This window comes from Lithobates pipiens, unplaced genomic scaffold (assembly GCF_037356315.1).
Source record: "Lithobates pipiens isolate NorthernLeopardFrog02 unplaced genomic scaffold, aLitPip1_a1.2 Scaffold_13, whole genome shotgun sequence".
NCBI lineage: Eukaryota > Metazoa > Chordata > Amphibia > Anura > Ranidae > Lithobates > Lithobates pipiens.
Genome location: NW_027507718.1, coordinates 112,325,984 through 112,341,180, shown reverse-complemented (window position 1 = coordinate 112,341,180; position 15,197 = coordinate 112,325,984). Strand labels below are relative to the sequence as shown.

The following is a 15,197-nucleotide window of genomic DNA, read 5'->3' as shown; positions in this document are numbered from 1 at the left end:
GCACTAGAAATGGCTGGGTTAAGTATGTATAGTATATATCAGAGAAGAGTTTAAGCTAATTGTACTTACACATGGAAGCAATCATATTTGCTGTAGCTCGCTGGTGCTCTGGGAACCACACAGCAGCAAGTTTGGCAGGCACAAACAGGACAAGTGGCTGTGCCACTGCACAAAGACTCTGACCCAAAAATAAATAAATCAAAGGACTCTGCCCCTTATTGATGAATGATATTACACCGAGACAGCGTATTATACTACCCAACATGTTCAGCCAAGAACTGAGAATCACCTGCAAGACAAGGAATTTTACAATGCATGATTAATAGAGTATATACAAGCAGTAACATACTAAAACATTTTGAACAATCTCATAAAAATAACTGGTTTTACAGAACTGATAGTACTGTGGGAAATGGCATAAGTATTCTACAGACAATGTTTAAAAATTGTCCTGCAAGGATGCCAAGATTGTCACCAGGAATGACAAAGTCTACACACCCCTGTTAAAGGTTTCTGTGATGTAAAAAAAAATGAGACAAAGAAATAATTTCAGAACTTTCTCCACCTTTTAATGTGACTTATAAACTGTACAACTCAATTGAAAAACAAACTGAAATCTTTGGGGGGGGGGGGGGGGGGGAGTAAAAATTTAAAAACTAAAATAATAACTTCTATAGCTGGGAAGATACTGGAGCGTTTAATAAAAGACCACATCGACGAGTTCTTGCTGAACAAGAACACTTTAAGCAACAGACAACATGGATTCATGAAAGACAGAAGTTGTCAGACAAATCTGATTTCTTTTTATGAGGAGGTAAGTAAAACTTTGGACAGAGGGGTGGCAGTGGACGTGGTATACTTGGATTTTGCAAAAGCATTCGATACAGTTCCCCACACATGGCTCATGTGTAAGGTAAAGTCTACAGGTTTGGAAATATCAGTTTGTAAATGGATAGAAAATTGGCTAAAAGACAGAATTCAGAGAGTAGTGGTTAATGACTCTTACTCTGAATGGTCTAAGGTTATCAGTGGTGTACCCCAAGGTTCAGTGCTGGGACCCTTACTTTTTAACATCTTTATAAATGATATTGGGTCTGGGATCAAAAGTAATATTTCTGTCTTTGCAGATGACACCAAGATATGCAGTGGAATAACGTCCTTACAGGATGTCTCCAATTTACAAGCCGACCTCAATACACTGTCTAATTGGGCGACTATGTGGCAGATGAGGTTTAATGTTGATAAATGTAAAGTTATGCACTTGGGGCCTAAGAATATGCATGCATCATACATGCTAGGGGGAGTACAACTGGGGGAATCCATAGTGGAGAAGGATCTGGGGGTTTTGGTAGACCATAAGCTCAATAACAACATGCAATGCCAAGCTGCTGTTTCCAAAGCGAGCAAAGTCCTTTCTTGTATTAAGAGAGGTATGGACGCCAGAGAGAGAGATATAATTTTGCCCCTGTTCAAATCATTAGTAAGACCTCATCTGGAATATGCCGTTCAGTTTTGGGCACCAGTTCTCAAAAAGGATATCAAGGAACTGGAAAAAGTGCAGAGAAGGGCAACCAAACTGATAAGAGGCATGGAAGAACTCAGCTATGAGGAGAGATTAGAGGAACTAAATTTATTCACTCTTGAGAAGAGGAGATTAAGGGGGTATATGATCAACATGTTCAAATACATTAGGGGTCCATATAGTGAACTTGGTGTTGAGTTGTTCTCTGTACGGTCAACCCAGAGGACACGGGGGCACTCTTTACGTCTAGAGGAAAAGAGATTTCATCTTCAAGTACGGAAAGGTTTCTTCACAGTTAGAGCTGTGAAAATGTGGAATAGACTCCCGCCAGAGGTGGTTCTGGCCAGTTCAGTAGATTGCTTTAAGAAAGGCCTGGATACTTTCCTGATGGTACATAATATAACTGGGTACTAACATAGGTGGAGTTGGTCCGGGGAAGGTCCGGTCGCCTCTTGGGGGATCGGGAGGGAATTTTTTTCCCCTGCTGTAGCAAATTGGAGCATGCTCTGCTGGTTTTTTTTTCGCCTTCCTCTGGATCAATTGTGGGCATAAAATTGGGTATCTGGATTGTACGATTATTTTTTAGTTTATTTATTTGTTTTTAAGGTTGAACTGGATGGACTTGTGTCTTTTTTCAACCTGACTAACGATGTAAACTATGTAACTATGTAATATGGTTGCATAAGTGTGCACACCCTCTTATAAGTGGGGATTTTTAGCTGTGTTTAGAATTAAAGCGTAACTCCACTTTTGTTGAGGAATAAAAATTTCCCCCTGGGTGCTCTATGTACATTGCAAGGATTTTAACAAACTATGTTGCAGATCCCTACCTTTTTTTTATTCTGAAGAAATCCCTGCGTGTTTCCCTGTGTCCATGGGGGAAAGTGAGTCTAATTGGCATCTTTCCATAATTATAAATCAGCTGTGGCAGCTGCATGGCACTAATGTGCTTCGCCCTGTGGCCACTGTGCCCCCTGCTCGCCCACAGAGCTGTGGTGAGTGCCTGGCAGTGGCACACGGAGAAACGGGATAAACACACAGTTTCCGGTTCTCTGAGGGGAGAAGAGACAGATTGTCTGTTCATCTGTATGAACAGCTATCTGTTATCTCCCCTACACAGTCCCCTCCCCCTTCAGTTAGAACACACACTAGGGAACACAATTAACCCCTTGAGCGCCACCTAGTGTTAACCCCTTCACTGCCAGTGACATTTTTACAGTAATGCATTTTTATAGCATTGATCGCTGTATAACTTTTGTGCAAACCAATCAATATACGCTTATTGTGTATTATTATTTATTTATTTTACCAAAAATATGTAGAATACATATCGGCCTAAACTGAGGAAACAAAATGTTTTTTTTTATATATATTTTTGGGGGATATTTATTATGGCCAAAAGTTAAAAATATTGCATTTTTTTTTACATTGTCGCTCTTTTTTTGTTTATAATTACAAAAAATAAACCGCAGAGGTGATCAAAAATACCAAAAGAAAACTATTTGTGGGGGAAAGGAAAAAAAAAAGGATGTTTAGGGTGCAACGTCGCATGACCGCGCAATTGTCAGTTAAAGTGACGCAGTGCCGAATCGCAAAAAGTGCTCTGGCCAGGAAGGGGGTAAAATCTTCCAGGCCTGAGCAGTTAAGCAATCACAACTCATGTTAAATAGGAGTCAGTACACCCCTGTCATTTAAAGTGCCTCTGAATTACCCCAAATAATGTTCAGCTGTTCTAGTAGGTCTTACCTGACATTTTCTTAGTGGCATCCTACAGCAAAAGCCATGCTCCACAGAGAGCTTCCAAAACATCAGAGGGATCTCATTGTTAAAGGTCAGTAGCAGGGTACAAAAGAATGTCCGCGGCATTAGATATACCATGGAACACAGTGAAGTCATCATCAAGTGGAGAAAATATGGCACAACAGTGACATTACCAAGAACTGGATGTCCCTCCAAAATTGATGAAAGGATGAGAAAACTGGTCAGGGAGGCTGCCAAGAGGCCTAGAGCAACATTAAAAGGAGATGCATGAATATTTGGAAAGTACTGGCTGTGTGCTACATGTGACAACAATCTCTCACATTCTTCCTATGTCTGGGCTATGTGTTAGAGTGGCAAGATGGAAGCCTTTTCTAATGAAGAAAAACATCCAAGCCTGGGTAAATTTTGCAAAAACACATCTAAAGTCTCCTAAAAGCATGTGCGAAAATGTGTTATGGTCTGATGAAACCAAGGTTGAACTTTTTGGCCATAGTTCCAAAAGATATGTTTGGTGCAAAAACAACACTGCACATCACCAAAAGAACATCATACCCACAGTGAAGCATAAAAAACAGCCCTAAGCATCATGCTTTGGGGCTGTTATTCTTCAGCTGGAACAGGGGCCTTAGTCAAAGTAGAGGAAATTATGAACAGTTCCACATACCAGTCAATATTGGCTCTAAGTACCCCTGGAAGACGTTACCTATAACGAAACGGCGTAGGGAGGAGCGACGTACTGACGTCACCGCGATCTACGCTGGACCCGGAAGCGACGGGCAGCGTTACTAAGCCGGCCGGCGAATTTGTTTGTTTTACAAAGCAAAGTTTTTTCTACTTGATGTAAGTGCAATCTTTTTTATTATATTAAATTTCGTGACTATATCACACTATGGCGATTCCTTTCGTTATTATATGTGCTGGGCAATGAGCGGTGTGGCCGTAGGATTTTTCTAACCATTGGAATAAGCGGTGTGGCCGTAGGATTCTTCTAACCTTTTGAACCAAGCGCTTAAAGAGGATACACCCTCCATGCAGTCCTGACTCAGAGGAAGCGTTTTTGATTTGGCGATATCTGGTCTCTGAGATGGGATCAGTGTAGCTGGTAAGCGGCAGTAGTGTTGGTGGTGGAAGTCCTCTTTTTTCCTGCAAACTCTGATGACACTTTTCCTATATCGGTGTGGTGTGTTTAAAACACGTTGGAGATTACAAGCAAAACATTTTTTGTTGATGGGATGATGGACTAATATTTGAACATTAGTATATGCATTTCCCTGTCTGCACTTTGTTAATATTTTTTGATCTCATGCTTTATTTATTCACTCATTTGCTTCACATAGCATTTATCGGATCAGTATAGCGCAGCTTATTTGGGAATAAATATTGGCTCTAAACCTGCAGGCTTCTGCTAGAATGCTGAACATAAAGAGGAACTTTCCTTCAGCATGACAACTACCCAAAGCATACATCCAAATCAACAAAGGAATGGCTTCACCAGAAGAAGATTAAAGTTTTTTGGAATGGCCCAGCCAGAGTTCAGACCTGAATCCAATTTAAAATCTGTGGGGTGATCTGAAGAGGGCTGTGCACAGGAGATGCCCTCGCAATCTGACAGATTTGGAGTGTTTTTGCAAAGAAGAGTGGGACAATATTGCCACGTCAAAATGTGCCATGCTGATAGACTCATACCCAAAAAGACTGGGTGCTGTAATAAAATCAAAAGGTGCTCCAACAAAGTATTAGTTTAAGGATGTGCACACTTATGTAACCATATTTTAATTTATTTTTACTTCCCTCCACCTAAAAGATTTCAGTTTGTTGTTCAACTGAGTTGTACAGTTTATAAGTCACATTCAAGTTCTGAAATTATTTATCTCTGTCTAATTTTTTTACATCACAAAAACCTGACATTTTAACAGGGGTGTGTGTGGACTTTTTATATTCACTATATATACACTCACTGGCCACTTTATTAGGTATTATTTATCTACAGAGGCTCTATTAGCGATCCCTTTTCCAGCGGGCAGCCAGGAGCTTGACATTCTATTGGGACACAGCTCATCTCCCCACAGACCCTCAAGAGACCCTGGGCCCTCATTTTTTACCATTACATAAGAGACTTTGCCATTTTGGTTCTTTGGCATCTAATTTCCCTCCACTTTATTAGGTACACCTGTTTAATTGCTTGGTAACACAAATTGCTAATTAGCCAATCACATGGCAGCAACTTAATGCATTTAGGCATCTAAAACGAGGTTAAGGCGGCATGCTGAAGTTCAAACCGAGCATCAGAATGGGGAAGAAAGTGTATTTAAGTGACTTTGAACATAGCAAGGCTGTTGGTGCCAGGCAGGTTGGTCTGAGTATTTCAAAAACTGCTGATCTACTGGGAATGTCACATACAATCATCTCTAGGGTTTACAAAGACTGGTCCGGAAAAAGAGAAAATATCCAGTGAGAGGAGGTTGTGCGGACGATGCCTTGTTGATGTCAGAGGAGAGGGAAGACTGGTTTGAGATGATAGAAAGGCAACAGTACCTCAAATAACCACTCATTACAATTAAGGTATGCAGAATACCCTCTCTGAATGCACAACATATCGAACCTTGAAGCAGATGAAGAACAGGAAACTGAGGCTACAATACGCACAAGCTCACCAAAATTGGACAAAGATTGGAAAACCATTGCCTAGTATGATGATTCTCCATTTCAGCTGTGGCATTCAGATGGTAGGGGTAGAATTTGGTGTAAACAACATGAAAGCATGAATCCATCAAGCTTTGCATCAACGGTTCAGGCTGATGGTGTGGGGGATATTTCATTGCCAGACTTTGGGCCCCCAAGTACCAACTGAGCATCATTTAAATGCCTGAGTATTGTTGGTGGCCATGTCCACCCCTACTTCCAGCAGGATAATGTACCATGTCAAAGCTGAAATCATTTCAAACTGGTTTCCTGAGCATGACAATGAGTTCACTGTTCGCCAAAGGCCTCCACAATCGCCAGATCTCAATCCAATAGCGCACCTTTGGAATATGGTGGAACAATGGGATGACAAATCTGCAGCAACTGCAAGATGCTATCATGTCAATATGGACCAAAATCTCTGAGGAATGTTTCCATCACCTTGTTGAATCTATGCCATGAAGAATTAAGGTAGTTCTTAAGGCAAAAGGGGGCTCAACCCAGTACTAGCAAGATAATAAAGTGGTTGGTAAGTGTAGTTGATTAGTTTTAAAGCTAAATAGCTAAATGCACAATAATTTTTTAATCAAATCAAAGCTGGCTATACACACACACACACACAGACTTTTTCATTCAGCCTGCAAGCTGAACAAACAATTATTTTTTTAACAGATTCTTCCAATCATTCCTCCATCCAGTGCAGATGGATGAATCTCCTGCTGCAGCTATTGTCCTAGCTGACAAAATATCTGAACAGTACCACTTTTAATTGGATGCATGCCCTGTTCGGCTGACAATCTCCTGTTTGGGTCCATCAATTTTTCAATGGAAGGATGTCAGGAAGGAGGGAGCTAACAGGATCACCCTTGGACTAATTTCAACTGGTTCATCGGGAATCTGACAAGATTTTCTTCCTATATGTCCAGCCTAAAGCGGTTGTAAATGGCTGAACATTTTTTTATTTTTTTTCCTACCTGCAAGGTAAAATCATAATGTGCTAGTCTTTTAAAACTATCCATACTTCCTGCTGACACCACCAATTGTGAGAGTTCCATATCCTTACCGCCCTGACAGTGAAAAACCCCTTAAGCAACTTAAGGTTAAACCACTTCTCTTCCAGTGTCCTTATGTGGCCCCATGTTCTCTTACACTCCCTGAGACTGAAAAATGTCATACTTGCGCTGGGACCCATGTTGAGATATTTGTATATCGCTATCATATCTCCTCTCAAGCGTCTCTTCTCCTGGGAGAATACATTTAGTGCATGTAGTCGTTTCTCATAATTGAGGTCCTCCAAGCCCCATATTAATTTAGTTGCCCTTCTTTGGACTCTCTCCAGCTCCAGCACATCCTTTCTGAGGATCGGTGACCAGAACTGGATGGAGTACACCAGATGTGGCCGAACCAGAGTTTTATGAAATGGCAGGATTATCCTTTTTATCTCTGGCGTAAATTCCTTTTTTTTTTTTTTTTAATGGAGGCTTAAACCTAACCCAAGAGAAGACCACTGCTTTAAAAAAAATTACAGTAATCGCTGTCTTTAAAGCACCAGGAACCAACTGGTAAGCTCCTAAACAATCCAATCACAAGGTAAAAGTGTGATGGAGCTATTGAAGAGGTAATAAAATTTGCAGTTATGAAAAGTAAGGTCAGGAGAATAGCTATGTCCAGGTACAAAATGATGAAATATTGTTATCTCGATGCAGGACTGGAGCAGGTTTTTGGCACAGACCTGGTGATTTAAGATTAGTTCTAAAACAAGCTGTTATTTTCATTTTTATATCCATTAAACATCAAGGATTCACAAATAAATTGCTTTACTTATCGATAGACTTAACATTCTGTATGTGACTGCACAGTAGAACGTTTGTGAAAAATGTTTCCTTTCGCACAGCTGGGCCTATTTCAGTTTTTTATGATCTGTTATTTTTTAATATCTAATATTTTTCTGACTAATAGCAATTTTACAGATCATTTCATGACTTGCTGCATTGATTAAATCTAATAAAGGGTTATGAAATGTTTAATTAATGTGTTTACAGGAAAGGTGTTTTTCTTTTTTACTACTGTGTGGATGAAATGGACTTCTGCACAGAACAAACACTAGTGTTAACATCACATCCACTTGATACAGCCTTTTATTTAACCCGCATTTTTAAATACTTAACATACCGTGACATTAAGAGCAGCAACAGAAAACCATGTTTTCATGCATGTAATTTCAAGTGCTTTGCACTAACACTATGGCCTTTGTTGAGAGCAGGCATTTATGCCTCACCCACTTGAACTTCCACGTTAATGACAGGCCCTATTTAACCACTTAACGGTTAAGGGCTTGGCACTGCAATCTATTACAGCATAGTTTTAAAACGGGACCCAATTTTGGTGGCTAATTCCAGTGGAATCTGGAGCTAGAAGTCAGTAAATTTAAATATTGCTAAGTAGCGCTTTATAGAAAAAGTACTTCTTAGAATATTACTGTGTTCTGGTTACATGTGAAATCTTGGATTGTCACGAACCTGGAGCATGGCAGAGCTAATCCAGTCCTGTCTCATTTCATATTTGAGGGCAGGGACTGATGTAAATGTATAATACATCTGTAAAGTGCTGCATAAATTGATGGCGCTATACAAGTACCTGAAATAAATCAAACTATATTGAATGCATTCATTCATTAAAAGATAACAAAATAATTATTTATCTTGTTAAAGACAAAACTTTAGCAGAGTGGGGAAGTGTAGAACCTCATTCAATGTTTATTGCTGTTTTTGACCCCCCTTTAGAAAAAAAATTCTGACTTTCTTATCCATTTGAATGATGCCAGATAGTGAGGAAAATTAAATTTCCCCACCTCCTGTCTGCTTGGCTAGTCTCGGACACAATGAACATAAAGGAAAATTCTGCCAATGAAGATACATGTAGCAATACATTTCATTGGTAGGGTGAAGAAGCTTTAAAATTTCTTTCAGCAGTTTTTTCAATGTTTGCATCACTATGTCCAGGTGAAGAGTGTCTGCAGCCCAACTGGCAAAAATCTGGCCAGACTGTGCAGGCACACTAACATCCTACAGGCTGGATTGTGACATTGCTCCTGCAGTGGGACATTGGTATGCTGTGCACCTTGCCCGGCATTAACTTGTTACCAGTCAGACTGAAGCCCAGACAGTACAGGAGGCTCAAGCCATCAAAGTAGGTATACAGTATATAGACCTGTGGAGGAGAGGTTTTAGGTGGTGCTGTTAAGTGTATTGAAGGACCTAAGGGGGCAGGGGTTGAGAATTTGTTTTGTTTTTTAAATTCTCTTTACATCCTGATAGAAATTTCATCCCTTTTCCAACCCTATCCAAAAGTAAAAGAACATTTTAGCAGAAGTTGGGCTATACCTGTCCTTGAGATAAGTAACATATACTGTACATATGTAAACTCAATCACTAAGATTCCATACCCAGATAGCAAGGATAACTTGCCAAAAAATTGTGGCAGTGTTGATTTGCAAGTCTTTTAACTTGCTGTACACTTTTCACTGGCAAGTTGTACACTTGCAGAGCACTTGAAGCACAAGTTCTAGTTGACACTTGTCCAATTTGTAGCAAATTTGTGTGGCAAGTCCCTACCAAGAGCAAAGTTGCAATGGTGAGTCTACAGCAAGAGCTCTGCAGTCTACGGCATGAAAATTCATTCACAGTGACCCCTGTGGTGGGATGAATATTGTACAACATAACTGAACCAGAACTTGCAGTAGACTTACAGAATGTTTGCAAAGAAAGTTGACCTGGAATCATGCAATGTGGACTTGCTTGACATTGTGAAACCTGACAAGTCTAGCAATAGCTTAGCAAGTCATTTTTAAACCTGCAGCACAATTGCTTGTTATTTGAGCATGAGTCAAAAAAGTGTGGCGCTTAGGTGGCAACAAACCACATGAACCAGTAAGGCACTAATTCAAGCAAAGAAAATTACATACACTTAAAAAAAAATAAGAAAATGTGTAAATTCCATTATATATCAAGAGATCTTATTCCCAGGTGGAAGAGTGCATGAACCTCATGCACACAAAAGGTTAAAGTAAATAAAATTAATTTAACATATACAGTCCATCAAGTTAATGTCTAACAGTCCTTGAAATGTATAATATCAATCACAATTCCAAACTTGAGGTGATGTAGAAAAGGTGAAATTCAACTTCTGATGTGTAGAATAATACCACCACCACCGTGATAAAGAAGGGGAGAGGAGGCTTACCAAATGATGTGGACTCAGAGGAAGGCTTACGCCTCTCGAGTCATATGGGCCTGTAGGTTAGCAAACCAGATAATCATACATCTAGCGTGTAATCTCCCGCAAGTCTTCAGGTCATGAACTCATCCGTAGCGATCCTCCTATATTGGTCATCCCACGAAAATAGGGGGCTCAGGTATCAAAGGCCATGGAAGTAGAAAACTAGCATAGCGCGATACCGTTTTAACATCCAATTCATTAAAAAATAAATAATAAAATTACACTCACATTTGGTTCAATCATAACAACATACCCTAGAGTTGATCAACATCCCTATGGTTATCAACAAAATAATTCCAATCCTAGGGCTCATCAGGATTTTTACGAGGACCCACAATGTCGAAAAAGGGGTCCCATTCAAAAAGAGGATCCCGAGGAGGGAGGAGGGTCCAGAAACGAAAAAAAGGCGGCGAACCTAGAACCTAACTTAAGCACTGTCACATTATCTCAAGAAGAAAAAATCGTATTAAACAAGGGTCTCAAATTTGCACCTCCTCGGAAGTTGAGCAAATTTGACACTTTTTTTGATGTCCATAAATTTATTAGAAAGGTGAACATACAACGGTATATAACCTCTAATCCCACTAGGAATGTTGCCAGGGCTGCAACATCAGGGACTGTACATTCAGGGTTACATAACCCCTCTTTGTTTAGCCCCCCTACACAGCTGGCCACGTCATTAAGTATGTTCAAAGAGCTAGTATTGAAAGATTTGGCTTTATTACCACCTAGAAGGACTCATAATCCTCTACCCGAGGTGGGACTCAGGTCCTTGAGCGATAAGGGCGGGGGCGTGGTATTACTAGACAAGGCTGACTATGTAGGTGAAATGTACAACATTCTTAGTGATCATGCTATATATGCTGAACTACCTAGTGATCCTACAAAAAAAAATACAAAAAGGGAACTAAACAGTCTCATTGTTAAAGGATTTGATTTGAAGATTTTAAATAAAAAAGAAAGAGAATTTCTTGTCCCACTAGCTCCACGTATTCCCATTATTTATTATTTGCCCAAGATCCATAAGAATCCCATTTGTCCCCCCGGTCGTCCCATTATAAGTGGAATTGATTCCATCACCTCCCGTATTGGGAAATATATTGACCATTTTCTCCAACCTTTAGTTAAAGCTACCCCTTAGTTTCTTAAAGACACCAAAGATGTAATCAACCAATTGTCTAGTTTCACTATTGAGGAAAATTTAATCATGGCTACGGCAGATGTGGCATCACTGTACACGTTTCCCTCATCATATTGGGATGGGTAGATACGTTTTTAAAATGTAATCCCATTTTTGCCGAGTTTCAAGTGGACTATGTTCTGGAGCTTTTTGAGTTTGCAACTCAACACAATTATTTTTGGCTCGAAGGTTTTACTTACAGACCAAGGGTGTAGCAATGGGGGCAAAATTTGCCCCCAGTTTAGCTAATCTATTTATGGCCAAATGGGAGGAGGACATCGTCTTTGCTCTGGATTACCCTCAGTTGAAACTGTGGGCCAGATACATTGATGACGTCCTCCTCCTATGGGCAGGTACATCTGAAGCATTAAAATAATTTTTTTCTGTTCTTAATGGGAATGATAGAGGGATAGTCCTATCCTATGAATCTAGTATGTCTAGGATTTTTTAGACTTGGGAATAGAAATTTCAGGACGTCAGTTCGTGATGAGCACACATTTTAAACCCACAGATAGAAACGGGTTTATACCTGTGGATAGTTGCCACCACAGGACATGGCTGAACTAAGAGTTCCTAAGAGTCAATTCCTGCAACTTCGCAGGAATTGTACCGATATCAACACGTTTAAAATCCAGGTTGATGTCTTGAAGTCTAAATTCTTGGATAGGGGCTATAGTGGGGTTGATATCGATAGAGTATTGCAGAAGGTTTTGGAAATTGATCGAACTTCTTTGCTGGGGGAGAGGCCTCGTAGGGAGGATGATTGCCACTATAAATGGTCCTTCCTAACATGGTTCTCTACACAGCACAAACAAATTAAGAATATTTTTGAAAGACATTGGAGCATCCGTAGGAACGATAAAGTCCTTGGTCCTCTCATACCGGAAAGACCCAAGGTGGTCTACCTGCATTGAAAAGTAAGATTGCCCCCTCTATCATCAACCCCCCTGTTCTTTCACAATTGGACAGGTTACTATCCATGCAAAAGGTGTACGGTTTGTCATCATAACAGCAGTGGACGCGGCAGTACTAAGGAATTTAAATCTACTGTAACGGGCCACACAGTTCTGCGCCACAATAAACGTAGTGTATCTACTGACTTGTCCTTGTGGCAAACGGTATGTAGGTAGAACCATAAGATCATTCACCACTCGTGTGTCGGAACACATTAACTTAATAAAACTCGGGAGCGTGAAACATACTGTTCCGTGTCACTATCGACAACACCATGCTCGAAATTCTATGGGAACTCAGTATCTGGTCATAGACAGATATATTGCACCATGGAGGGGCGGAGCTAACACCATGGGTGTTTCAAGACTTGAAACATTCTGGATCTATGAGCTACAGACTTATCCTTTTGGAATGAACGTGGAGCTAGACATAAATTCCTTTATTAATCAAGCATAAGGACAAAATAAATTTTTTTTAATATTTTTTATATCTTTTTAGTTATTCATTGGCCCTCCCCTGATTGATCTACATTTGCATTAAAATCGATTGTTATTCAGTCGAACTATGTATATTTAATTTGTAGTGATTGCATGATGTACTCACTACAATGGTTTATTGATACAATACAAATGGTAATTGGTGGGAATACTATTTGATTGGTGGCCAATTGTTAGTTTTAATTTGTTTTAGTAGCGTGATTTTTTTGAGAAATTAATGACCCCCTATTGAGGTGAAGTAAATGTTTTATCTCCCCTTTTTTTCCCTTATGGTGAACATGTCCATGTGAATAGCTGTATATATATATATATATATATATATATACACTTTGTATACCTACTAAATATGTGTAAAGTTTATATTGATGCCCCCCCTTAAGACCATGACTCCGGCAGACGCTGTATGTGATATGTATGGCGTCGCCCTGTTGCTATGGAGTTGCTTGACGCCCCCTATGGGGAGGTTATGTGGGGCGGGTTCATATACACACAAGCGGGCAGTATGCATCTTGATAATGATTGTTACAGCCAGTCCGTGGGTTGGGCCTCGTTCTGAGAGCGAGGCTTGGTCCTGGGAAGTGTTTGCTGGCTAAACCGCAGCTGTGACAGTCTGGCCTCGCTTTCAGAGTGAGGCTTGACTACGTTGTATGCCAGAGTTTTGATGGCCTGGCCTCATAAATCAGAGCGTCACCTCAAGTTTGGAATTGTGATTGATAGTACACATTTCAAGGACTGTTAGCCCTTGTACACACGGTCGGAGAATCCGTCGGAATGTGTCCTATCGGACCGTGTTGTCGGATAATCAGACTGTGTGTGGTATGCATCGGACTGATTCCGTCTGAATATCCGTCGGACCAAGTTTTCCAACATGTTGGAAATATTTTCCAACCAACTGGTCCGATCAGACATACTCCGATCATGTGTAGAGAAATTTGATCGGACAAAGTGCCACGCATGCTCAGATCAAATTCCTACACCAAAGCTATTGGCTACTAGCGTTAACGTAGTCCCGTCGTAACTAAATAACGTCATCACGTTCTGAACGATCAGATTTTCCGACAACTTGGCCCGACCATGTGTATGCAACAAATTCCGGACACAATCCGTCGGACAAAATCCAACGGATTTGGTTGGTAGAATGTCCGACCGTGTGTACAAGGGCTTAGACGTTCACTTGATGGACTGTATATGTTAAATTAATTTTATTTACTTTAACCTTTTGTGTGCATGAGGTTCATGCACTCTTCCACCTGGGAGTAAGATCTCTTGATATACAGTGCCTTGTGAAAGTATTTGGCCCCCTTGAACTTTTCAACCTTTTGCCACATTTCAGGCTTCAAACATAAAGATATAAAATTTTTATTTTTGTGAAGAATCACCAACAAGTGGGACACAATTGTGAAGTGGAACGAAATCATTGGATTTTTGAAACTTTTTTATCTAATAAAAAAATGAAAAGTGGGGCGTGCAAAATTATTCAGCCCCCTTGCGTTAATACTTTGTAGAGCCACCTTTTGCTGCAATTACAGCTGCAAGTCGCTTGGGGTATGTCTCTATCAGTTTTGCACATCGAGAGACTGAAATTCTTGCCCATTCTTCCTTGCAAAACAGCTCAAGCTCAGTGAGGTTGGATGGAGAGCGTTTGTGAACAGCAGTTTTCAGCTCTTTCCACAGATTCTTGATTGGATTCAGGTCTGGACTTTGACTTGGCCATTCTAACACCTGGATACGTTTATTTGTGAACCATTCCTTTGTAGATTTTGCTGTATGTTTGGGATCATTGTCTTGTTGGAAGATGAATCTCCGTCCCAGTTTCAGGTCTTTTGCAGACTCCAACAGGTTTTCATCCAGAATGGTCCTGTATTTGGCTGCATCCATCTTCCACTCAATTTTAACCATCTTCCCTGTCCCTGCTGAAGAAAAGCAGGCCCAAGCCATGATGCTGCCACCACCATTTTTGACAGTGGGGATGGTGTGTTGAGGGTGATGAGCTGTGTTGCTTTTACGCCAAACATATCAATTTGCATTGTGGGCAAAAAGTTGGATTTTGGTTTCATCAGACCAGAGCACCATCTTCCACATGTTTGGTGTGTCTCCCAGGTGGCTTGTGGCAAACTTTAGATGAGACTTTTTATGGATATCTTTGAGAAATGGCTTTCTTCTTGCCACTCTTCCATAAAGGCCAGATTTGTGCAGTGTACGACTGATTGTTGTCCTATGGACAGACTCTCCCACCTCAGCTGTAGTTCTCTGCAGTTCATCCAGAGTGATCATGGGCCTCTTGGCTGCATCTCTGATCAGTCTTCTCCTTGTCTAAGCTGAA

General features: G+C 40.4%; 1 protein-coding gene across 1 annotated transcript in view; it reads right to left on the bottom strand.

Moving 5' to 3' along the window:
* SLC49A3 (solute carrier family 49 member 3) overlaps positions 1-15,197 on the bottom strand; it is a 56,232-nt gene that overhangs the window by 26,206 nt on the left and 14,829 nt on the right. Inside the window, exon 3 of the mRNA XM_077475395.1 lies at positions 70-289. Within this exon, the coding sequence (XP_077331521.1) occupies positions 70-289 (220 nt within the window). The remainder of the gene's footprint in view (positions 1-69; positions 290-15,197) is intronic.